Source organism: Pyrus communis, chromosome 1 (genome assembly GCF_963583255.1).
Source record: "Pyrus communis chromosome 1, drPyrComm1.1, whole genome shotgun sequence".
NCBI lineage: Eukaryota > Viridiplantae > Streptophyta > Magnoliopsida > Rosales > Rosaceae > Pyrus > Pyrus communis.
This window is the reverse complement of record NC_084803.1, coordinates 4,256,945-4,280,216: the sequence shown is the minus strand read 5'-3', so window position 1 is coordinate 4,280,216 and position 23,272 is coordinate 4,256,945. Positions and strand designations below refer to the sequence as shown.

The window sequence follows — 23,272 nt, the reverse complement described above, 5'->3', positions numbered from 1 at the left end:
GGTCAATACCTATCATCCAATACTCGTAGCATAGACTCCGTTTCCTAAAATAGTGGGTGAAGTTTTCTGAAAACACAATTGATGAGTTTCTGATCTTAACGTGCGCATTAGAAACATATTTAAAAGAACGGAACTCTAATAACAAACTCCATATGGAATTACAAAATTTTCTTCATCGAAAATTTCTAATGTAGCAAATGACTGATAGCCATATCCAGCCACCATCAATTACGTTACTACAAAATGAAATAAGATTGTTTGAAATTCGTCAACTAAAAACCAGCATGATTCGCGCAAAACCGATAAGATAAGCACGTGAATTTTTCTTACGCATCGTCCCCCAAATTAGCTGCAAATCGGCCGATATTTTTACCCTGCGAACACACACAATGAAAAAAAGGTAAGAAGAAAAGTATAATTCAAGAGCCATGTTCACCCGGAACACGCTGAAGCAAAAGCGTTCACAAGCATACCTCGGAGAACATTCGCTGCTTGTTAAGCAGCTGGGTCCTGGCTTTGTTTTGTACCGAGTTCGGTGACTTAAACATCCTCTGTAACCAAGACACAACATTAATGAATGACTAGAAAATTATCCACCAACAAAAGAACACCTGCTGCAGACCGATGGAATATCAAACTAAATTGGAGTGGTTGTCAGAACAAACCTTTTCACTACCAGATAGACGATGTTCAGAATCCAAAAGATTCTTTTTCTTTGGATTGAAGCCAAGAACATCCTGGAGGAGTTCATTTTCCTGTTTCAGAAGATTGTATTAATCCATTAGCCTTTGCCTAACCAAAGAGGAATTATACAGGCACGATCAAGAATAGATATGAATTTATCTAGTAAAAAGATGAAGAAATCATATCTAGGGGCAAGGAAAGCAACCTGCATGTGCTTGATAAAACCTCCTCCAAGAAAACGCTTCAAAAAGTTCAACTGTAAAAGTTTCAAAACGAAAACGAGTCAATGAATTGAAATGATTTAAGTAAATAAAAATTTGAATTCAAAAGCAGGGAGAGAAGAGGAGGCATGAGAGGGGACCTGTATCATCTGCGACCACGTTGATGTCTGTAGTGATTCACCACCAATCTTTATCGAAATTTCAGGAGAATAACCATCCTAAATTGAAGAATAAGATCAGTATACAGGATCAATAAAATTAAGCATCCATTTTAATCACAAGGGTATAAATATACCTCAAAATATTCCAAGATATCCCGAAACGTGTTCCGCTGACTACTAAGATCTTTTTTAGCAGAACTTTTGCCACCTGCTTCGGCTGAGAGGTTTCTGGCTTGATTAATAATCTTCGCTTTCAATCCTTGTATATGTACATATTCCCGAGGTTTGTTTCCTGCTTCAGTTGAGCTGTCACTTGATGTTTTAGTGCCAGCAGTGAACTTCTCTAAACTTCCAATCTCAAAAATTAAAGCCAAAGCTTCACCAGCAGCTATACGTATAGACCGGTCATCCTTATCTAGCAGACTAGATAAGTATGTTATGGACCTGCATTATTGGCCAGAAAATAATAGGGGGAGTTATTAAAAATGACTCAACGTCAGAACTGTCATAAGTTTCTGTGCTGCAAAAGTATCCACACTATGCAGGTCTTGTATTCCACAAGGTTGCTGCATCAGCCTGGTTGCAGCCAAAGCCTTAGTACATAAACAGATGTGGTTCGAACCATAGATTAACATGCAGACCAATCCTTATCAAACGAAAGAAAAGCAGGAAAAATGGGTCACTGATAAAAAGTTTGCTCACTCTTGCCAGTCTTTCGGATTAAGATTCCACCCCTCTACAGTTGTAAGAAGAAAGGACCACGCAGACACCATGGTGGTTATTACTGCTGCTGAAAGTTTAACTGCAATCACCTAAAAAAGTTAAAGAACAGAGAACAGTCAAATCATGAAACATTACCTTCACCAGGCCCATAAAAGAAAATAAATAATGGCGTACTCGTGAACTTTCTGGAAATATAGCTGGAACATGCTTACTCACATTGGAACTCTGTTTTGGATGAACTACTTGCCACATAATTTGCATTGACTTTTCTGTTTGCTCTGGGTCACTACCACCAACAAAAGTGATAATAGCTAAACACTCCAGTAACTGCAATTAAAAACCAAATTGTGTGCTCAGAAAAAGAACAACAGGTTCGGTATCATGATATGTCCAACAACCAGAAAGCCCTTGAAGCTAAAGCCTAAACAGGTATTATATCGCTACCGCTGATGTCTTTGAAACTTCAGATCCTGATTTGAAAGCCTGTGAAATCACAGGTACTGATTCTTCCAGTATTTCCTGAGCATTGTCTCCACATCCAACAGTCAAAGCCAATAGTCCTACAAGCACACATGAAAAGATTAAAAACTCATTTTGATACTTGGGGGAGAAGTATAAGAGTGGGCCTAAAAAGGAGCAAAGGACTAACCGATCACATGAGACGCCAAACATATCTCTTTTGAGGAACCCTTTTTGATGCAATTCAGACACTGATGCAATAATGTTGCAAACCTGATGAACAACAAATAAGTTTTATGAGAATCAATGCAAAATACAAAAAGGTAACAACTAAGGCATCCTGGGTCTTTAGAGAATAATTGAACATAATCAAATGCAAGAGCTTACTTCTTTTCCACAAACTGATGTTGCAAGTTGCTATTAAACGCGTCAATAATTGCTGACAAAGCTTTTTCTCTTGTGGAACCCCTTCACATACACAGAGTTTAACATTTTAATAAGCACAATGGGAACGATTAAACACGCTTTTTCCTCTCTTTTGCCGGCTATTATTAGTATCATTATAGAACATAATGATCAAAAAGTGAGTAATACCTCTTCTCATACAAAGCATCTACAGCTTGGTCGAGTAAACTATCCCTATCCACTTGCATATCTTCATTCACAGACACCGATATATGATCGGAGCGCATAGTTGACGTTGAACTCATGCTACTATTATCATCATCGCTGTCCATCATCGCAGCATTCTTACGCTGAGAACTACCTGCCAATGCCAAAATTCACACTAACCTCAACACCAAAAAATCCACAATTCCCATCCATCAAGCCTATCTCTTTGGAAAAGAAATTAAAAACCCACATGTATTATGAGCTCAATCAAACATTAAAATCAGCAAACCAAAACTTGTTGCAATAATTGGGACCAACCAAAAATTAATAAATTGCAAGCACATTTGGGATCTCAAGCAATCAAACCAGCAAATTCCAATTAAAATTAACGAATCGAAACATAAGAATAATTAGAATTAAGAAGACCTCAATTAACCACACAAAAAAACAAAAAAATTGAGAAGTCAAAAGGGATGAAGAGCCTTACGTTTCCCCATAACTGTGAGTCGTATGGGGGATCCCTACTATACTTTCTAAATCCCTAGTGCGCTTTCTCCGTCAGAAAAACTTACAAGGGCGACTGAAAATCTTAGAAGGAGGAAAAGGAGGAGAAGAGCGCTGCCAAAGAGAAGAAAATCTGACGAGATGGGCAAAATCGAATTGGTCGGAGACGAGAAAAAACTGCGATTCAGAAAATCCCGAGAGCAATTCAGCCATTAATAGAATTAGGGTTTCCTGATTTGGGGCTAAAATAGAAATAGGGTTCCTCTTTCCTATTAGAAATCAAAATTTGGGAAAATTGAAATCTGGAACATTTGATTTCGTAAGGAGCAAAGTTTCGTGCTTTCGCATTTGCTTGGTGGAATTTAAAAAAGGGAATGTTTAATTTGCTTGCACGGAATATTCGGGTGCTAACATGTGTAAATCTGGTTCACGGAATCGTATGGGTTTACGACGTGGCGCGTTGTGAACCGCTCGATTTGATGAGGTTTGTGATTAGATTATGAGGTTGGAGTTGTTCCACGCGCGAGTTTGGAGAGAGCATTTTTGCCTGCGACCATAACTTATAACAATTATATATTTTCACAATACACTTAATTATCTTAGTTTTTACGTTGAATGTTATTTTTTTAATTTCAAAACAATAAAAATAATCAAGGTTAAGTGAAATGATACGTAGCAAATGATTAGATGTATGTGGTAAGTAAAAATGCTCCTGAGTTTGGAAGATGGCAGACCACTAGGAGGGAGATTAAATATTCTGCACCCAAATTATTGAATGACATGTATAAGCTTATTTTTTTTAAATTTTGTTGTCATAAACTTAATGTGTCAGTGAATAACTAGGGTCACAGAGAAGTGAAGCACGTGTGATACGTGAGTTTTGAAAGACACGTGATTGAAGCAAAAAGGTTTCTTTCTGGTTGGGAAGTGCCTCCTAGATGGAGTAGAATTCTCTCTCCTCCTATTCTCATCATCTTCCCTACCCTCCTCTCACATATTACTTTTTATCTTCTTTTTTTTTTAACAAACGGTATTATCTACACTAAAGGGAGGGAGTTGGCTTAGCCTCACAATGGACTAGCAATAATGTGATTCAAAATTCGCATTTGAATATAATTGAACCTAAGTCCTCTTACTTACAAGTGAAGAAGAATATCACTAGACCTCTCACTTTTTGTTTTACTGTCTCTATAAAAAAGTTAATATAAAATATTGACGTGACTTCACCGTAACCGTTCAAGTAGGAGAGAAAAGATGGAAAGAAAAAGTAAGAAGAGAGAATCCTCCTCTATCTTAAATTGTCTGTTGTCTAAACCAAAAGAGAATTAAAGAACATAAATATACGATAGGATGAAGAAGAAGTGCACGAAAAAAAGACGGAAGTGAACCTTTTTAAGGTTCTTCAAAGTTCTTGTTAAAAAAAAAAAAAAAAAAAAGTTCTAACAGTATTATGCGTTTAGACCATCATCAACAGAGATTCAAATTTTAAACCTAAAATTTAAATTTGAAGGCTTACGTAGCACTTTGATATATTTCAAAGTTTTGCTCTCTAACCGATATGTCAAATTTTAAACATAAAATAAAAATTCATATGCATTTTCTTTGCATTGGGAATGAAAAAATAAAACAAAAAGATAATGCTTTAAACAATAAAAAATTAATAAAAAGCATTTAATAATTAATTAAAAAATCTGAAGATGCTGTCAAATTTGACAGCAAAGGGAAGAGATGTCATTTCATGTTATGTTATATCAGATTTAGCGTATCTGTTGAAAAACATTAATATTGTCTTTTATTACCATTATTACCGATTTGAACATTTTGATATTTTATTTAAAGATGCTCTTAGATCCTTGTAGCAGTATCAGGTTGCGTTTTGGAGGCGTGATTCAATCCAAGTCTGCTTCTTGGCCGTGGTTGAATTTTAGTGTAATGTTCAGACGGTTCACGTGGTCGTATTACAATTGATTTTATATATGACATGATGTGACAATCTACAAACACGCGTTCTACAGCCAAGAGTTCGTGGACACGTTGGTTGCTTGGTACTTGGTTAAGTTGTGGTTGCGATCGATACGAGGTACCACAACACGCAACACGTAACACGCAAAACTCAACGTCGACGATGCAAGCTTGAGGACGAAACAAAGGCAAAAATATTGGGGTTGTATTTTGGGCCGAACAGCCCAACCAACTTGGATTTTGGACATCTGAGCGAGATTACTTGCTCGGACAATATGGATTGGACAAAATGCAGGAGGATCCCTCTTGTGTATTTTGAGCAAACAGAGTGACGTGTCACGTAAGGTTTCTTTTTCCCTTGACTTTATCATTATATATAGACAGTTTTAACGAAAAGTTCGTGGTACTGTTTATTTTAACGAAAAATCATATTTTTACACTAAAAAGTCAAACTTATTACTATTCACTTTACCCTTTATTTTGTTATTATCATTAAAACTCATAATTTTCAAGTCATTTTCATTAATTTTCCTTTATATATATGACATGCCTTTTGTCTTAAAAGAAAAACACAAATGGTAAAACTACGAAGATAATTTATGCTCCAAAAAATAAGATATATCATAACATACTAAGAATTCTTTCGTAACTAATAATAATTATAATATTATGGGAGTTAGATACAAGGACTTCTACAAAATGGGTATAACACTAAGGCTGTACCGGGAATGACACTGTACCAAAGCTAATACTCACTCCAATTTATAAAAGTTCAAATGCATGACAATGTGCAATTGATTACTTTTAAATACCGTCAAATAGTATTCTTGTAAAATCAACGACATGTTCGTTCAAATGTATCATATTTTATTTTAAATATGTCACATAAAAGTGCTTCTAATTATAAGTATATGTGCTCGTTTGAATGTGCTTTTAAAATAATTAAAAGTGTTTTTGGTGAAATGTTTTTAGAACCAATTTTTAGTAAAAATGCAAATAAATCATGGAAAAACACTTAAAGTGCTTTCTGTAAGAAGTACATAACTGGTGCTTCTTGCAGAAAACACTTTAAGTGCTTTTGAAACCCAAAAATATTTTTTCTAAAAACGCTTTCAGCCATTTTAAAAACACATCCAAACGAACCCTATGCCAAGTTCCTATAGGCCTCTGGACAAACAGATATTCATCCATAACAACTCCCATTTCACATTTCCGTTGAATCTGCAACCGTTAAAACGTACGGTGTCACATTATTGCTAAACTGCCCCATTTCGTCTCCATCTCAACCTCTCCAGTCTTGCTGGTCAACCATTTGTTCTCACTCCAAATTCAGTAGTCCTGGGATTATATTATCCGACTCTGTTCCCATTAGATTTTCTTGGTGGAAATGCGGCAAACAGATAGAAAGATTATAAAGAGAAAAAGAGACGAAAACGGTGATCCTTTATCGCCGGACCTTTCTTGCCGAGAAAGTGACAGCTTTTTCTTCAACGGAGATTGTGGAGAAGACAAACTAATCCCCAATCTCAACAACTATTGTGACGGCTTTGCACTGGAAGAAGACCACTTGCAGAACTTAATTCTCAGAGAGATCGAATTTGGGTACGAGAAAGACGAAGATTTGGTGATTCCCATTTGGGTTTTGAACGCTCGATTGGAATCCATCAGATGGGTTCTCCAAGTTAGTCTCTATCTAATCTCAAAAACACAATTTCTTGTTTTCCAAGTTTCGATCCAAAAAGTTGTTTCGAATGGGAATTTGATTGTGTTCCTATCATTGGTGTTTCTCGGATTTCAGAGAAGAAGGGCTCTTGGATTTCATCCCAGAACAGCATATTTGTGCATGACATACTTTGATCGGTTCATTTCCCTGAGACAAATCCCCGTAAGATTTAGTTTTCGCCTTTTCGGGCTTTGTCCAAACGATAATGCCAATGTGTTTTGTAAATTTGTATTCCATTCGGTGTTTTAAATCGCAACTGTGTAACAAGACGCAGTTCATGTGTTTGCAGGTTAATAATAAAGAAGCTGTGGTTAGATTACTTTCAGTGGCGTGTCTATCTCTGGCTGCAAAGATGGAGGAGCAGAACATTCCATCACTGTCACAGTACGAAGTCGAAAATCCTCACCTTTTTGAAGTAAAACTGATTCAGAGAATGGAGCTTACGGTGTTGGGAGCACTAGAATGGAAGATGAATATGATTACACCCTTCTCGTTTATCGATTACTTCGTCTCCAAGTTGTGCCAAGAATCTCTATCTGATGTAAAATCCAAGATTGCAGGCCTCCTCCTTTCCATAATCACAGGTATTTCTATTTCTGTTTGATCACTTAGTTAACTGTGAGTTGATTTAGATGGTTAGTTAATTACGTTTTAATGTTAATGTAGAGATCAATTCAATGCATCAACGACCGTCCGCTGTAGCAGCCGCGGCCACTTTGATGGCATTGGATCAGAAACTAACAAAAGAAGCATTGGAATTAAAGATAAACTCTGTATCAGAATTGAAATTTTTGGAAATTGTGAGTTTTTTTTTTTTAGCCATTTTATCATTAATTAGTTGATGTTCATGTAGATTAAATGTTGGGACTTGCTGGCCTTTTATGTAGGCTAAAGACTGAATTTTGATTGATGGGTTTGATCGATCTTCGGGTTTTTGGCCTTTGTGTTACAGGAAGCTGTGATTTTCTGCTACAATCGAATGCAGGAAAAGGAGCTGAAGAGTCTGAAGGACCGATTGATCCCAGTAAATGTTGTAGATAATTCTTCAGTTCCAGCAGAGAAGTCTGTAAAAACCACTTGATCGCTGACGCAGTTTGATTCGTGCCCCGTGGATGGATGTTGTAGAGAAAATTTCAGCTAGATCAGATTACATTAGAGTAATTCTGTTCTGGTGTAGAAATTTCCATAGTGGAGTGGAGGAAAGAATCCTAAGTTCGGACGCTCGCTAGGGCAGCAAACACAAGGGGGTGGGAGAGACTTACATACGGAGGAGGATGCCTTTTATTGTATGTGCGGTTGAATGGTCAAGTGGTCCGTAATCCAGTTGTTTGCCCCTAAGATTTTCTTTGTTTAACACAAAAATCAAATCAAGTACAGATAAACCGAGTTGTATAAATAAAATCTAGTACATGGAAATCCAACCACACCTAGTAGAAATTAACACACATTTCAAATTTGCACAAAGAAAAAGAGTTGTATAAGTACTATCTACGCTGAAATTCGGAAACACACATGTAGTTCCAGTATCATTTGGGCATTTTCAACGAAGGTTGAAAACTTGAAGCCGGTGAAACTGACAGTTAATCTGAGATGTCGAGCAAAATACGCTCTCGGGAAAACAATGCAGCAAATTAATATGAGAAATGCTAGGATCAATCGCACACGAGCCTATGCCCAAACACCTAGCATTCATGCTTGTGGTACTAAATCTAATACCCCTCTATGTATAAGTTAGTATATTGATATATTCAGTCCTATTCAGTCTTTGCTGGTCAACCATTTTCTCTCCAAATCTTTGGCTTCAGTACTGGGTTGACTCACTGAGTTCATATCATTTGATTCCATTTCTACTAGCTTTTCCAGAGCTTTCTTGCCAATAAAGAAACAATGGACGGTGGCAATGACGATGATCCTTTATCGCCGGACCTTTCTTGCCAAGAAAATCCTGAATTTTTGAACGATGAGGTGCCAGTTGAAAACCCAGACGACGGCATCAACAACTTAATCCACATAGAGATCGAATTCGGGTTCCAGAGAGATGAAGCTTTGATCATTCCCAACTGGGTTTTGGAAGTTCGATCAGAATCCATCACATGGGCTCTCAACGTTAGTCTCAAAACTCCAAAACCCCATTTCCTGTTTTCGAAATTTCGATCCATTTGTACTAACGTTTGTGAAGTTTCAGTCGGGAGTTTAATCTGGTGTTTCTTGAAATTCAGAAAACAGCAGCATTTGGGTTTCAATCCTCAACAGTAGTATATTTGTCCGTTACATACTTCGATCGGTTCATTTCTCTGACGTCCATCGCCATGCCCGTAAGATTTTGATTACATTTTAATTTAATTAGAAATTTTATTAGTATTAATGAATTGATTAATTTTTCTTTTTTTCTGCAGATTGTAGAAGAAAGACCGGAAATTAGATTGCTTTCGGTGGCCTGCCTATCGTTGGCGGCATGGACGGAGAGGATGATGCTCCCACCGCTGTCACAACACGAAGACGGAGATTACTTCTTTGCAGCGGGATCTATTGTACAAAAGGCGCATAGGGTGTTGACAGCATTAGGATGGGACATGGATATAATCACACCCTTCGCGTTTCTCGATTACTTGGTCTCCAAGTTATGGCAAGAATTTCCACCAGATGTGAAATTTCAGATTGCAGCACACCTCCGTTCTGTAATGACAGGTATTTCTGTTATTTACATGAATTAATTGATCACTTAATCAATTAATTTGTTTTTGTTGGTTGATTTAGATGGTCATTACGAATTAATTAAGTTTGTACTTGAACGTTAGAGATCAATTTAATGCATCATCGGGCGTCCGCTGTAGCAGCTGCCGCCACCTTACTGGCATTGGATCAGAATTTAACTAATGAATCATTGAATGTCAGGATATCGGTTCCTGATTTGAATTTTTTGGAAACTGTGAGTTTTTTGGTTCGTTAATTAATCTCATTAGTTGGTTAATCAAATGGATTAAAGACTGGATTTTGCTTAATGGGTTGATTAATCTTGGACTTGTTGGCCTTTGTGTTGCAGGACGCTGTGTTTTTCTTGTACCATCAAATGCAGGAGCGGTTAGGTGGTTGAAAGTAAATAACCCAAAAGGTGCAGTAAATGTTGTAGAAAATTCTTCAGTTACGGCAGAGAAGTGATTCTGTTGATAAATAGTAAATAGTAAATGGGAAAGAGGAGATGAGGTGCCTTGGTGAGATTTGATGCGTTTGTGTTGCATGTTGGCCATCAAAATTCAAGAGAGTTTTGTAAAGATCTGATTTGTTTGAATGTTTGGGGTATGTTTTTCTAGGTGGGCCCTACTATGTTCTTCCTTATAAGCATTTTGGTTGGTTGGCTGTGTAGCGCTGAGGTGTCATGCAAACCCAAGACATCAATAGGTTTTTCTATGCGGAACCGGATCCCCTTCGGATCCATATATATTGAGCCTGCTAAGCAGGCGATTTGGGTTGTTGAAATTTGATCAAACGATTACAATTATTATAACTTTTAGAGGGTTCCCTGTTTGTTACCTTTGGATCAAATTTCAACGGCCCAGATCGCCTGCTCAGCAGGCTCAGTTTTATTGGATCTGGCAGAGAACCGGTACCTTTCTATGCTAATCATATTTTGACAAAGTTAATTAATGGTTACTTTTTAATCACGACGAGGTGGTCCAATGGTTGGGAATGGGTTCCAGATCCACATTCACCCAAGTTCGATTCTTGCCACGGATGAATTGCACGGTGATGGTCAAGAAGAGACTAAAATGTCTTTGAGTCTTTCCGGCCTCCGGAAGGATGGACTACCGACGAAATCATCCGCTGATCTCCTTTTTATTAAAAATAAAATAAAAAATTAATGGTTCCTTTTCAAATTAATCAAACTCTGAAATTTAGATCGAATACAAATATCTTCATATGATGTCATTTTCACTCGGGAATTTTGTACGTAACCGGAGTATATTCTAACAGTAATATCACTATATCACGTGACGCCTCCGTTCACTGACATCTTTCCATAAGCAGGAGAGTATGTCATTTAGCCATGAATTTGCTAGCTGTTCGACTTTACAGAATCGAAAGAATGATCTTTGAAACGATGCCATAACAAAACCTCCATCTGTAGGCAAGCGCAGAGGTACATATTCAAGTTCCCAGTCGATCTCCTGTCTCGCTTACGCGGGGATGAATTTCAGAGCTGCTGACACCGGCATGCCAAGGAACCCAAGCGCAACGCTAACAAACCATTGCTTCAAACTTAGAGGATATGTGCTTGCGAATGTACCCAGGAACTCAATGATTATGATTTGAAAGATAACAGTGGCAGAGAGGACAGACACGAAAACGTAGTTCTGCGTTATGCCTTTGAAGACGTTTATCTTCTCCATTTCCCTCGAGCTGATCTCATTGAAAACCTGAAGGAAACAGCGTACGAGGGTGAGTGGTCATTTCCTGAATTCGAATTTTACTGTTTCTAATACTCCGATTCATGAACTAACGCAATATGAGTAAATCAATCCCCCGATAATTCATAATTACCTGACAAAACACAAATGAGTTGAAGATAAGGGTGTTCAAGATCAAATCAGAGTCTGGGCCAACGAGCTGAAAAGCTTCTTTTCCTCTGGTCTGTAGAAACCATAATATCACAAACTGATACAGAGACTGCCCGAGGATATTCCTCCACATCACATTAGTGATGAAGTTTCCCGTCCTGCCAACTGGTGTTCTCTTCATCAAATCATCATTAGGCGGCTCAGTGGCTAATGCAAGGGCTCCCAGAGTGTCCATGATCATGTTGACCCAGAGAAGCTGTACAGCAGTAAGCGGTGTATTTCCTATGTGCGTTATCAACCCCAAACCAAAAAGTGAGCCACAATATTGTCATGAGAAAGAAAAAAGAAACTTAAATAAGAAAGAAAATGTCAGTGTGCTTACCGGTTAAACAGGCAGAAGAAAAGTTGACAATAAGTGCAACCACATTAACCGTTAACTGGAACTGAACAAATTTCTGTATGTTCAAGTACACTGAACGTCCCCATTTGTCGACAGTCACAATTGTAGAGAAGTTATCATCCAGAATTATCACATCAGCACTTTCTTTTGCTACCTGAGATGATTAGAACACGCTTAATTATCTTAATATCAAAAAGGTTCAACACATGAGAAGAAGAGAGTAAACGACCCGTCATTGGGCAAAGGAATCACTTCTTTCGTGTATTATCCATATTTAACCTACTATGATTTAGTCTCTTACCACCACCACCACTTTCCAACCCAACCTTTTTGCAGTCTTCTGATACCTCAATTTAGTAATAAGCTCATCAATCAAAATAGTGATGGAACTTTTCTCTAAAAACTACCTAAGAAGTAAAGGAGTTGTATGTCTTTAGCATGTTATATCTATAAAAAAGGAAAATCATCTGTGAAAATGTGTGACTTTATGATTTGAGAAAGCGAGAGAGAAACTTTTATTAAGACACAAAAAGGAGCAACATCATGGTAAATACCTCAGTTCCAGCAATGCCCATTGCAAGCCCTATATCAGCTTCATGAAGTGCTGGAGCATCGTTTGTACCATCACCTGTCACGGCCACAACTTCTTGAAAAGTGGTCCTTAGGTGTCTTACAAGGGTATGCTTATCCATTGGTGAAGATCGAGCCATAACCTGATCACATGATAATAAATTAACTACACGTTTCTGTAACAGCTCACTGGCGGTATTTTTGAAATTTTGATTACATGTTTCCGTATTAGTGTCTTTCCAGAAAAATAAGAAACTGTACCTGAAGTTCTGGAATAATTTTTTGTAATTCCTCCTCACTCTTCTCACGAAATTCTGGGCCTTCAATTGCCAAACCCCCATCGGTCAAAATTCCACATTCTCTTGCAATTGCTTTTGCAGTGTTTATGTTGTCTCCGGTAACCATTCTGACTGTAATACCAGCAGACCTACAAATTGCAACGGACTCCTTGACACCAGGACGAACTGGATCTTTGATACCCACAATGCCTATACAAGTGTACCCTGAGGCGGGAATAGGACTTTCAGCTGAGAACTCATTGCCAACCTCCATGTATGCAAGGCAGAGAGTTCTAAGTGCTTCACTAGCAAAACGTTTAATGATGCCACTCAAAAGATCAATGGATGCTTTATCGAGGGGAACAACCTCACCATCTGGACCCATGCATTTGTCACATGCAGCTAATATTATCTCAGAAGCACCTTTAGTGTGCACCCGGAAGCCACCTTCAGGAAGCTCTAGAACAACACCCATTCGCTTCTTATGAGAATTGAAGGGCTCAATTTTAACAACTTTTGATGCTTCCCGTTCTGCCTTGCAATCACCGCCAAGCAACATCCCAAATTCCAAAATAGCAGTCTCAGTGGGTGTTCCAAGTAACTCAATCTTGCCATCTTTGTTTTTAACAACTTCTCCTCCAGTGTTGTTAAAAATAGATTGAAGTATGAGTCTCAAACCGGAGCCAGGAACTATAGAGGCCAAGTTAGAAGCTTCCTCAGAGGTTCCCACATCTCTGATTTTCCCACAAATGCAAGCTTTCACAACAGTCATGTGGTTAGTCGTTAGTGTCCCAGTCTTGTCACTGCAGATAGTTGTGGCTGATCCCATTGTCTCACAAGCGGCCAAATGCCTGACTAGTGCCTTATCGTTCATCATCTTCTTCATGGCAAAAGCAAGACTCAATGTCACAGCCAAAGGCAAACCTTCTGGAACAGCAACAACTACAATTGTAACAGCTATAGCAAAATATTCCAAGATTTCCAATGCGTCATCTCCAGACCAGATCAAGTGGGATCCTTCTTGAAGCTTGCGGCTGAACAATCCTTGAACCAACACAGAAAATGTCACAACAGCAAAAAACAGGCCTATTTTCCCAATGATGGTTGCCACACCATTTAGTTTGACCTGCAAGGGGGTTTCATCATCTCCTCCTTCACTGAGAGTAGTCATCAGTTTACCCCACTGGGTTCTCATTCCAACAGTAGTTACAAGCATCTTGCATGATCCATCTTGAACTTTAGTTCCAGACAGGAGAAAAGGATTAGTAGAATTGACTTTAACTGGTTCACTCTCACCAGTTAAACTGGATTCATTTATCAGCACAGAAAACCCAGAAACAAAAAGTCCATCAGCTGGGACCAGATCTCCAATAGAAAGATGAACAATGTCACCAGGAAGTAGTTCATATATGGACAGCTTCTGTCTGAATCCATCTCTAGTAACCTGAACCGTAATTTTTTTCTTCTCCTTCTCCAAGTCCTTGAACTGCAGGGATTGTTTATAATCACTAGTTGCAGTGACAAATACAACAAGCAAAATGCTCGCAACAATTCCAAGTCCATCGTGGGCACCCTTTGGCCAACCTTCTGTCATTATCCCAACAAGCAAAGATACAAGGGCACAAAATGCAAGTATCATGAGGGTAGTGTCTTGAAGGGCTTCCCACACATAAACAAGAAATCCACGGGATGGTTTTTCAGCGAATTTATTAACTCCATATATTTCTTTTCTCTTATGCAGCATTTTCTCAGAAGTAGAAATTCCATTGATACTTGATGTTCCAAGCTTGTCTGTGATAGTCTCCACACCACCATGACTTTTCAGCTTTTTCACATCACGGCCTTCAACAATCGATCCAACCTCATCAGCACAAATTTGAAAACCCGCAGCTTTGACTTCCTCAGGTACGGTATAATCACTGGGCAAACTTAAGCCTGCAGACATTGAAGGTTGAACACCAAATAAACACATAAAAAAGATAGAAATATTGTTTTTAAATTTACAAAAGTTATAGCGTCTGTATAACCAACTTCAGGACTGAGTATGTTAAGATTCTAACCATGGATAAACTGAAGTGCAGCTTGTGAAACCAAAACTGCAACTCTAAACTTCTCCTGTTATTTCCACCGAAGACGAACAAAGGACAACGCAGTAAGAAATAAAACTTTTCTTTTATAAGACATCAAAAGATATATTTTCTACATAAAGTATGCTCATGAATATAAACGTTTACTAGTTACGACCCCCATTAAGTACAACGTATATCTGCCCAATTTCTGTTTAAGGTAGACGGTAGACCTTAATTCCATAGTACAGCAACTACGGTTCACCATACATGGTTCAGAAAGCTGTTAAATCCTTTTACACATTATCGTCGTATTACATTCCATATCCCATTAATCAAACCCAGTTACAAGTATGTACTTGGTCAGGGTTTTCTTTTTGACATTCCGCAAGATGAGACAATACAAAATGGCAATTTCAAGCTGCAATGGATCTGCGAACAGCATGGCTAATTCACCGTGCACCAGAAACAAGTAATCTCAAATTTCAGACAACAATGAGTCCAGAATTTTTCCCTCCCTTAGGTAAACCTATCATCGAAATATTTTCGAATACGGAGATGTGATTTTCCTGGCATTTAAAGCATTTCCTCAGGATCTGCCCCAACTTTCTATATACGTTACACTTGTTAAAGCATGTAAACCAGCTAAAATGTAAATCCACAAGCACGCAGGAAAGGAACACTAATTAATTATAATTACAGATTAACTGTCCAAATTATAAGATTAGATCTATTGTAGCACTAGGATCAAAGGCAACTAACAACAACAAAAAAAAACACTAAAAATTTCTAAAAATGAAAATTTTCTCAGGAACCAAACAGGACATAAGAAAAAAGAGAAAAAAACACAAAAACAAAAAGTGAAGCCGATTTATACCTGATTGGAGCGTCGAATGGCCTCGGCCTCAAACCGCTTGGAGAGATTAGCAGTGAATCTGAACCTCCGTTTCCTATTCTTCACAAATCCACAGAGCTTCCTCCATCTCTCAAGCGCCTCCTCCGACGAGTTCTTCGCCTTCACATCAAAGTTCTCGTTCAAATAGTTCTCCATCTCACCTTCGCAGCTTCACCGCAAACAAGAAACGCCTAGCCTTATACACACAAAGACGACCCTAGCCTTTACTCATTCAAGTTCACCAGCAAAGATTCAAACGCAAGCTGAACCAAAAGTGCCTTCTACCAACGGCACCTGGAATCGCTTTTTCTTTTCGGCTTTTTCTCTCTGATGTGCAATAATTTTGAGCCGTCAAAGAGAAGAATAAGACCGGATTTGACCCCTACAGAATTTGACTTGTTCTTCTCTTCCAAATCTCTCTCTCTCTCTCTCTCTCTTACTGTTCTTGCAGCCTTTGTCTATGGCGGTTGGCGGAAAGCTGAAGACGGAGAGAGATTGAGCGTTGGCTCTCTGTACCGTGCAGCCCTCTCGCCTCAAACGATTCAGCATCTCCGCTCAATTTTTTGGACGAAACGTTTTAGCGTTTCAACGACCATTATGCTATGGAGTGGTAGTAATTGAGGAATACTGCTTACATGGAACCGTTTACATCGTATTTCAATTCGTTAGCTCGTTGATATGCGAATAAAAATTTACATAACACTATATTATTGAAAAATAATGTTAGAAAGGTTAAACTTTTAAATTAATTTTGTAAATGTTAAATTATTACTTACATATTGAAATATCTTATATTTTATTAGTGACGCATTATATAACAAAGATTCTATACAGTTATTATCCAATTCTTACATGAATTTTAATTTTCTATTACTATAATTTAATTTAAAATTTTAGTCTTACTAATATTATCGTTATTAAAAAAAGATGCCATGCAATTATTTATCCATTTCATTTAAATATTTATCGTAGTTGGAGGATGAGCGTGAAAGAGTAGTTAAATATATTAAACAAAGATATCTTTGCCACGTGGTAGAGTTGCCTAGTTTAGGAGAGAGAGAGTGGTAAATTTGGGAAATTTCAGGAACTTAATATCTTATCTTGTGTTTGGAAGAAAATTAAAAACTCAGAGAACTTGGATCCATTACATGGGTTGCACTACTTTGTTAACGTATTTTTATCTTAAAAATTAATCATTTATCCTTTTAATTATCTTTATTTATCATCTATTTTTGTCAATTTTCAATCACCTAATTGAAGAAATTGAAGAAAATCAGTAGCTAAAATTTAACAAAATATGTGAAAGACAAAAATAATGTGAGGATAGAAGTATTCTTTAAGTAAACTAATAAGTAGGGAGGGATAAGTGGGGACTGAAATCCCACTGGAAGCTTATGCATGGTCGTTTGTTTGTTGTACACTTGTATATGATAAAATGATTTGTAATTTAATTAATTTATAATTTTTAAGGAAGAGTGAGTATTTTCAAAAGAAAATCGGATATATTTTTGTTCATCGTCCTTGTTATCTAACTTGAGAGTGGTGAACATCTCCGTCATGTGGGACCATCATTTAAGAGTGATGACAAAAATAATTTCGAAGAATTTTAAATGCCGTGTGATTGGTTAGTGAAACTTCATTCGCAGGTTTTGGCTATGTGGGCGTGGGTTTCGTTTGATAGGGACTTGCAAACGAATGAGTGATGACAACTCAGCGTGTAAGCAGAGCCGGGGCCATTAGTATTTTGCTTGTAACTTTTTCTGTTTTTGTGTGTTTTGGGAAAGTTACTGTTTATGGTTTTTTTTTTTTTTTTTTAAAGGGAAGTTCGATATTTATTAAACAAATCTGAAAACGTACAAATTAAGAATAGTGTGAATAATGAGCTTCGATAAAATTTTGTGGGGATTTTCAACCCGATCGAAGGAAAAAAAATGTCCCGCATAACAAGACAACCTATCCTCAAATGACAATACATAGGCAAATTATAAAGCATCTTCAAACAAAATATCCCTAAGCAAATCAAAAGGTTCTTCAAACCACACAAACTATTGATTACTATCAATTCCCACTCGATCAAGGCGATGCGTAACCGAGTTACTTTCAAACAAAATATCCCTAAGCAAATCAAGAGGTTGTTCAAACCACACAAACTGTTGATTACCATCAATTCCCACCCAATCAACGCGATGCGTAGCCGAGTTGCTTTCTCGCTGTACATGGTTTAACACCGGCTGAGGCAAGGGCTTGAGTAAAAAACGAAGGTCGTTGATAATAGGACCCAAAGGTGAGCAATCTTCATCCTTACCATTCATGGCAGCCATCACCAAACTTGAATGTTCTTCGAAAACTACATTCATACCAACTGGGCAATAAGACTGGGCCAACAAAATAGCTTGACAGGCAGCAAAGAGCTCAGCGTGGAAAGCAGAACTTGTCTTTCCAATTAGACCGACAACAGCAGCGATGAACCCACACACCCACCCCACCCCACCCCCACACACGAGTGATCTCGAAGAATTACACCGAAACCACCCCGTAATCCTTGTTGAATCCACGCCCCGTCAAAATTACATTTGACCCAATTTACGTCAGGTTTCTTCCACTTCTGGAGGGGGGACGATTTACCTTCCTCGCACCAACCTTATGCCATTTCTGATACTCCTGTAGCCAACCCTCTGCTCGAAACACCACCTCATGCGGCGACAAAGAAGACCCATTCCATAAAGCCTCATTTATGTTCTTCCACAGCAGCCATAAGATCATCAAACACAAGTCAAAAGCCGAGTATGGAGAGTGCAAAGCAATGTGTAATAACCATTGCAAAAATTGTTGAGCGCTGCCATTCTCAAACCGAATACCCATACCCCCAAACCAGACCACCTTCGCCATGCTGCAATCTCTTAGTAAGTGTTATGTCGACTCGCCGTGTGAACCACAAAACCCACGTAAATTATTCACTACCACTTTCCTCTTCGCAAGGTTCGATCTTCTGGGAATAGAATCCAAACATGCACGCCATGCATGAATCTTTACCTTCCCCGGAACACATGCATTCCATAACCTCTTCCATAATTTTTCGCCACCAGTACTAATCGAAGAAGGAGAAGCATTTGCACCATCCCCAGCTGAAGAAATGATACCTCGTGCCACATGGTAGGCACTTCGGACTGAGAACTTCTCATTGCGTTCATAATGCCAAATGCGTCGATACTCAACCGAACGCATACTGAGGGGAAAGCTGACCATTTGCTCCACTTCCTTCTGGGAAAATAACTGATACAACAACTCAAAATCCCACCGTCTCAAGCCTGCAATGATGAGATTATCTACCATGGCCTCAGCATTCTAGTACTCCGGCGATGGACTCAAGACTCAAAAAAAGGAATATCTCGGCAACCAATTGTCTTGCCAAATTCTGATACTCTTCCCATCTCCCAGCTGCCATCGAAGCCCTTTTTGTAGCACCGACCGTGAAGCCGCAATACTTCTCCAAACATACGATCCATTGGCATTCACCCGAGCACTCAGACAGTCGGTTGTAGGAAAATAGCGGGCTTTTAAGACATGAAAGGCAAGAGAGTCTGGTTGTTGAATAAATCGCCATGCTTGTTTTGACAGTAAGGTAAGATTAAAAGCATAAAGATCCCTGAAGCCAAGACCTCCCTCGTGTTTAGGCTTACACAATTGGCGCCAATTAAGCAATGGATTTTCCGTTTGCCAAGGTCACCACTCCACCAAAATTTAGCAATCGTCATGTTTAATTCTTCGCAAAAGGATTTGAGAAGAAGAAAACATTGCATAGAATACATAGGCAAGGCTTGTGCCACCGTCTTCATTGGCAATTCTCGTCCCGTGCTACTCAATAAATCACCACGCCAACTCTGTAGTTTTTTTCCAAAGCCGATTTTTCACATACGAATAATTTTCCTTCTTCGACTTCTTGATAAACACCGATAAACCCAAATACTTATCATGAAACTCCACTCTCCTCATACCAAGACAATCAGCAAGTATTTCATAAGTCGTGAGATTGGTACTAAACGAAACGTAACTCTTTTCAAAATCCGCTGCTTGTCCCAAAGCAATTTTATAGATACACAATACCTTCTTAATATTCTGGCACTCAATAAGCGTATCACGAGTGAAAATAAAGCTGTCATCTGTAAAGAACAAATGGTGAATACTCGGGACTGGGCGACACACCTTGATACCTTGCAGTTCCCCAACAGATTATGCCTTTGTAAGGAGAGCCGAGAAACCCTCGGCACAATTAACAAATAAATAGGGGGAAAGAGGATCCCCTTATCGAATTCTTCTTCCTGGATGCACATACCCTACCGGGTCGCCAACTCGCCATTCAATTTGAAAGAGTACGAGATTGTGGAAACACATAACATAACCATATGGATCCATGTCGAAGAGAAACCCATGTGATACATCATAGCCTCAAAGAACTTCCACTCCAAGCGATCATACACCTTACTAATGTCTAACTTCAACGCCATAAGCCCATTCGACCCTGATGACTGTTTATGCATATAATGAGCAACTTCCGCTTTGCCATAATTTTCTGCCTTGCTTTCCATGTTATCATAAAGGAGGATATTACCCTTTTACCCTCGTTTGTAATTGGCAAGCAGCATAAGTGAGATTTGGTTGTACGGGTCGAGATGGAGATCACATGGGTGAGGTTGGGACATACAATCACAACTTCCTAGAAAGCATGCTAGAGGTAGGAAAACTAACAAAAAAATCTAAAAAAAAATTAGTTTTAATGAAAAATGACAAATGAAGATGTAGTCAATAGTATCAGAGAAATGTAAAAATGTAATTTTTCGTTAAAAGTGAACAATACCGGAAGTATTTCGTTAAAACTTCCTATTTCTTTTGATATTTCTAGGTAAAATTGATAGGCAAGTTTGGTCACTTATATTATAACTGTATTTTCTATTTTTTTATATTTAAATTTGAGGTCATTTATATGGTTAAAAATGTGAATCGAATTTTGTAAGGAACATTTTCTTCATAATGTTTTCAAAACAATTTATCCAAATTAAAGATGATCCTCAAATTTCGGTTAAAGTCACGCATGCAACTTGAAGTTGAAACTCACATTTTTCAATCGATTGTAGTTTGCAACTCCTCTTTGTGATTTATCACTCCGTGTCTTCTTATTCATTTTTTTTTTCTTTATACATCAATATATTTAAATAAGAAGTGGGATTGCGCGTAGCCACATAATGAGTTTCTCTTAATAATTTGATATATATATCTTGCAATTCACAGTAGATGATCCTAAGACATCTCATTTACAAATTAAGACAAATACGACTAGACTTTAGTACTAAATATCATCTTCCCGTCCATTTATTGTAAAGAAAAGAATCAATGGATTGAACAATTCTATTTTCAAAAGCTCATCACACCCACCCATCCATATACCATATATACTATCCGCATAATTAAAATTTAAAAAGAAATATTAAGGGAATTTTTTTAAAAGTGAGGCTCTTTATAATCATCTGACAGCTTATGCTTTTGAAATAATATTTTATAATATTAACATGAAAATTGATGTTAAACGAAGAAATGACAAATAGTCTATAAAATTTTCATTTTGAAGGAGTCTTGATAGCATTTTTCAAATTAAAATGGGGTCCATGGGTTAAGAATAACATAAGAAATGTTCTAAACATTTTTTTCATCTTACTGTTATCTAGCCGGCTTTAAAAATTAGGAATAAAGTAGAAAACAACAAAAGTGGTGGAGGAAATTCCACTCACTGGGTGGCCCCCTCACGCCTTTTGAAATCACTGTCGTGCAGCCACGTGCCCTTCGAATTTCACAGTTATGGATAAAAAGCCCAATTTCAAATAGAGGCCACAGCCCAAATGTTACTTAACTGGGCTTGTTGTCCAAACTTGTGCTTCTCCCAATTTATCCATTAGTCATCTTAATATTAATATTTTAATCCAATGCACGACAAAATTAATATGAAGATTTGAATAAAAACCTTTAGATCAATTGATCTAACGGTTTATATTCAATTGTGCAGGTTAATTGTGTAGTTTTGTTGTGCACTAGTAAAAGCGTTTTTATAGTGAGTCCCAAAGTTTGCACCATGGGTGAAAGTTTAGAACATAGGCTTTAATGAACTACATCTACGAAATAGTCTTAATACGCTTACTAAATTTGTGAACATGGTAAAAACATGAAGATCAGTTTGGCATTTAGCTCAAAGGAAATTTTGTTTACACCGGAATGGTATTTATCAACACCGCTACCCCCTTCTTGGGTAACATCTCCGGTGGCCTCTTAGCCGGAATCACCGCCTTCTACTTTCCTCTCCCTTGGTTCCCCACATGAAAACACAACGATAAAGTGAAGTACAAAAATGGGCCAATGAAATGGTAATTTTCAATTGAGGCCCAAAATAAAAGAGAGAATAGCTGTGGACTCTCATTTCATGGTTTCAAAATTCTACCTCAAGGCCCACAGCCCCATTTTTCAAATTTTAAAATTATACAAAAAGATATATAATTTTATTTGAGACACCCATATATTATGGTTATATATTTGAGATGAAATCGTCACGAAATAGATAGAACAGTAATAAAAACACTAAGCAGACAACAACGTGGAAACCCCACAATCTCACAATTACATATCCAAAAATATGTGGACGTACATATATTTCCAATGCACGCGTGCACAGACCATAATCTAATCTTGATAATCCGTTAGATTGAAAGATTTTACATATGTGCTAACATGTGATCACTCAACAACCCTAAAATCATTCAAACTTTATACCATGTCTTTAATTTTTATATTTTGATTTGAAATTCGACTGCTAAATAGGAGACATGCGTCATGCATGCATGAGAAGGTCCTCCTCGTTTGATCATGAAAGTGCATATTTGACATAGAATATAGCAAAAGTGAAATCATGAGAGTAACAAAAGTCCTACACGTGCATGATCCTAAATACGACTCTGTGTATCTAATTCGACTTAAAACTAATTGATAATTGATAATAAAATTAAAAATCCACTCGTCTACGATAAGTATAGCCTTATACATGAAGAAGTGTATGTAACACTCATCCTTCTTTTTGTGAATTCTTATCTTTAACAGTGTTTGTGTGAAATATTTTTTTGTGTACTATTCTTCTTATTCTTGTTTATTAGTTCTTCTTTAACTTATTCAATGGTACGTCTAAGAAAAAAAGTTGAGTGATGCAGTAGAAAAATGAGCGTGAGAATTACTAATAGAAATTAGGGCATGCGATCAATTTTGTTTGTGAGACTGTAATCTCACCACTTGATATCAATCAATTATATAAATTATATACAACTTGTTATATTCTGAAGTATAAACTTTACTTTTACGCATGTAGACTATAACAAGTAAAATTAATAACGCTATATGACCGATGCTACCTAGCCTTTTGGAGTA

General features: G+C 37.6%; 4 protein-coding genes across 5 annotated transcripts; 2 read left to right on the top strand and 2 right to left on the bottom strand.

Moving 5' to 3' along the window:
* Positions 1–143: 143 nt before the first annotated feature.
* LOC137735038 (uncharacterized) lies at positions 144–3,737 on the bottom strand. The gene is made up of 13 exons (XM_068474401.1): positions 3,348–3,737; positions 2,843–3,014; positions 2,636–2,716; positions 2,439–2,521; positions 2,234–2,349; positions 2,006–2,116; positions 1,769–1,878; positions 1,201–1,510; positions 1,046–1,123; positions 890–940; positions 666–755; positions 474–551; positions 144–374 (listed from the first exon to the last, which is right to left on the bottom strand). Exons 1-13 carry the CDS (start codon positions 3,355–3,357, stop codon positions 327–329), a joined length of 1,338 nt encoding a protein of 445 aa, XP_068330502.1. The 5' UTR covers positions 3,358–3,737; the 3' UTR covers positions 144–326.
* Positions 3,738–6,588: 2,851 nt separating this feature from the next.
* LOC137718270 (cyclin-D5-1-like) lies at positions 6,589–8,692 on the top strand. 2 transcript variants are annotated; one of them, XM_068457800.1, is made up of 5 exons: positions 6,589–7,007; positions 7,125–7,211; positions 7,339–7,633; positions 7,716–7,849; positions 8,002–8,690. In XM_068457800.1, the coding sequence occupies exons 1-5, from the start codon at positions 6,714–6,716 to the stop codon at positions 8,128–8,130; spliced, it is 939 nt and encodes a 312-aa protein (XP_068313901.1). In that variant the 5' UTR covers positions 6,589–6,713; the 3' UTR covers positions 8,131–8,690. The 2 variants fall into 2 exon arrangements, with proteins under 2 accessions (XP_068313901.1, XP_068313893.1); XM_068457792.1 differs by having other exon boundaries at positions 6,589–7,211; positions 8,002–8,692.
* Positions 8,693–8,916: 224 nt separating this feature from the next.
* On the top strand, positions 8,917–10,340 carry LOC137718261 (cyclin-D5-1-like). Its single transcript, XM_068457782.1, has 5 exons — positions 8,917–9,155; positions 9,269–9,360; positions 9,460–9,737; positions 9,848–9,978; positions 10,093–10,340. The coding sequence occupies exons 1-5, from the start codon at positions 8,937–8,939 to the stop codon at positions 10,141–10,143; spliced, it is 771 nt and encodes a 256-aa protein (XP_068313883.1). The 5' UTR covers positions 8,917–8,936; the 3' UTR covers positions 10,144–10,340.
* A 558-nt stretch (positions 10,341–10,898) lies between these two features.
* Positions 10,899–16,480, bottom strand: LOC137737345 (calcium-transporting ATPase 1-like). Its single transcript, XM_068476797.1, has 7 exons — positions 15,797–16,480; positions 14,914–14,968; positions 12,837–14,788; positions 12,560–12,718; positions 11,988–12,159; positions 11,589–11,887; positions 10,899–11,464 (listed from the first exon to the last, which is right to left on the bottom strand). The coding sequence occupies exons 1-7, from the start codon at positions 15,968–15,970 to the stop codon at positions 11,225–11,227; spliced, it is 3,051 nt and encodes a 1,016-aa protein (XP_068332898.1). The 5' UTR covers positions 15,971–16,480; the 3' UTR covers positions 10,899–11,224.
* Between the last annotated feature and the right edge of the window lie 6,792 nt (positions 16,481–23,272).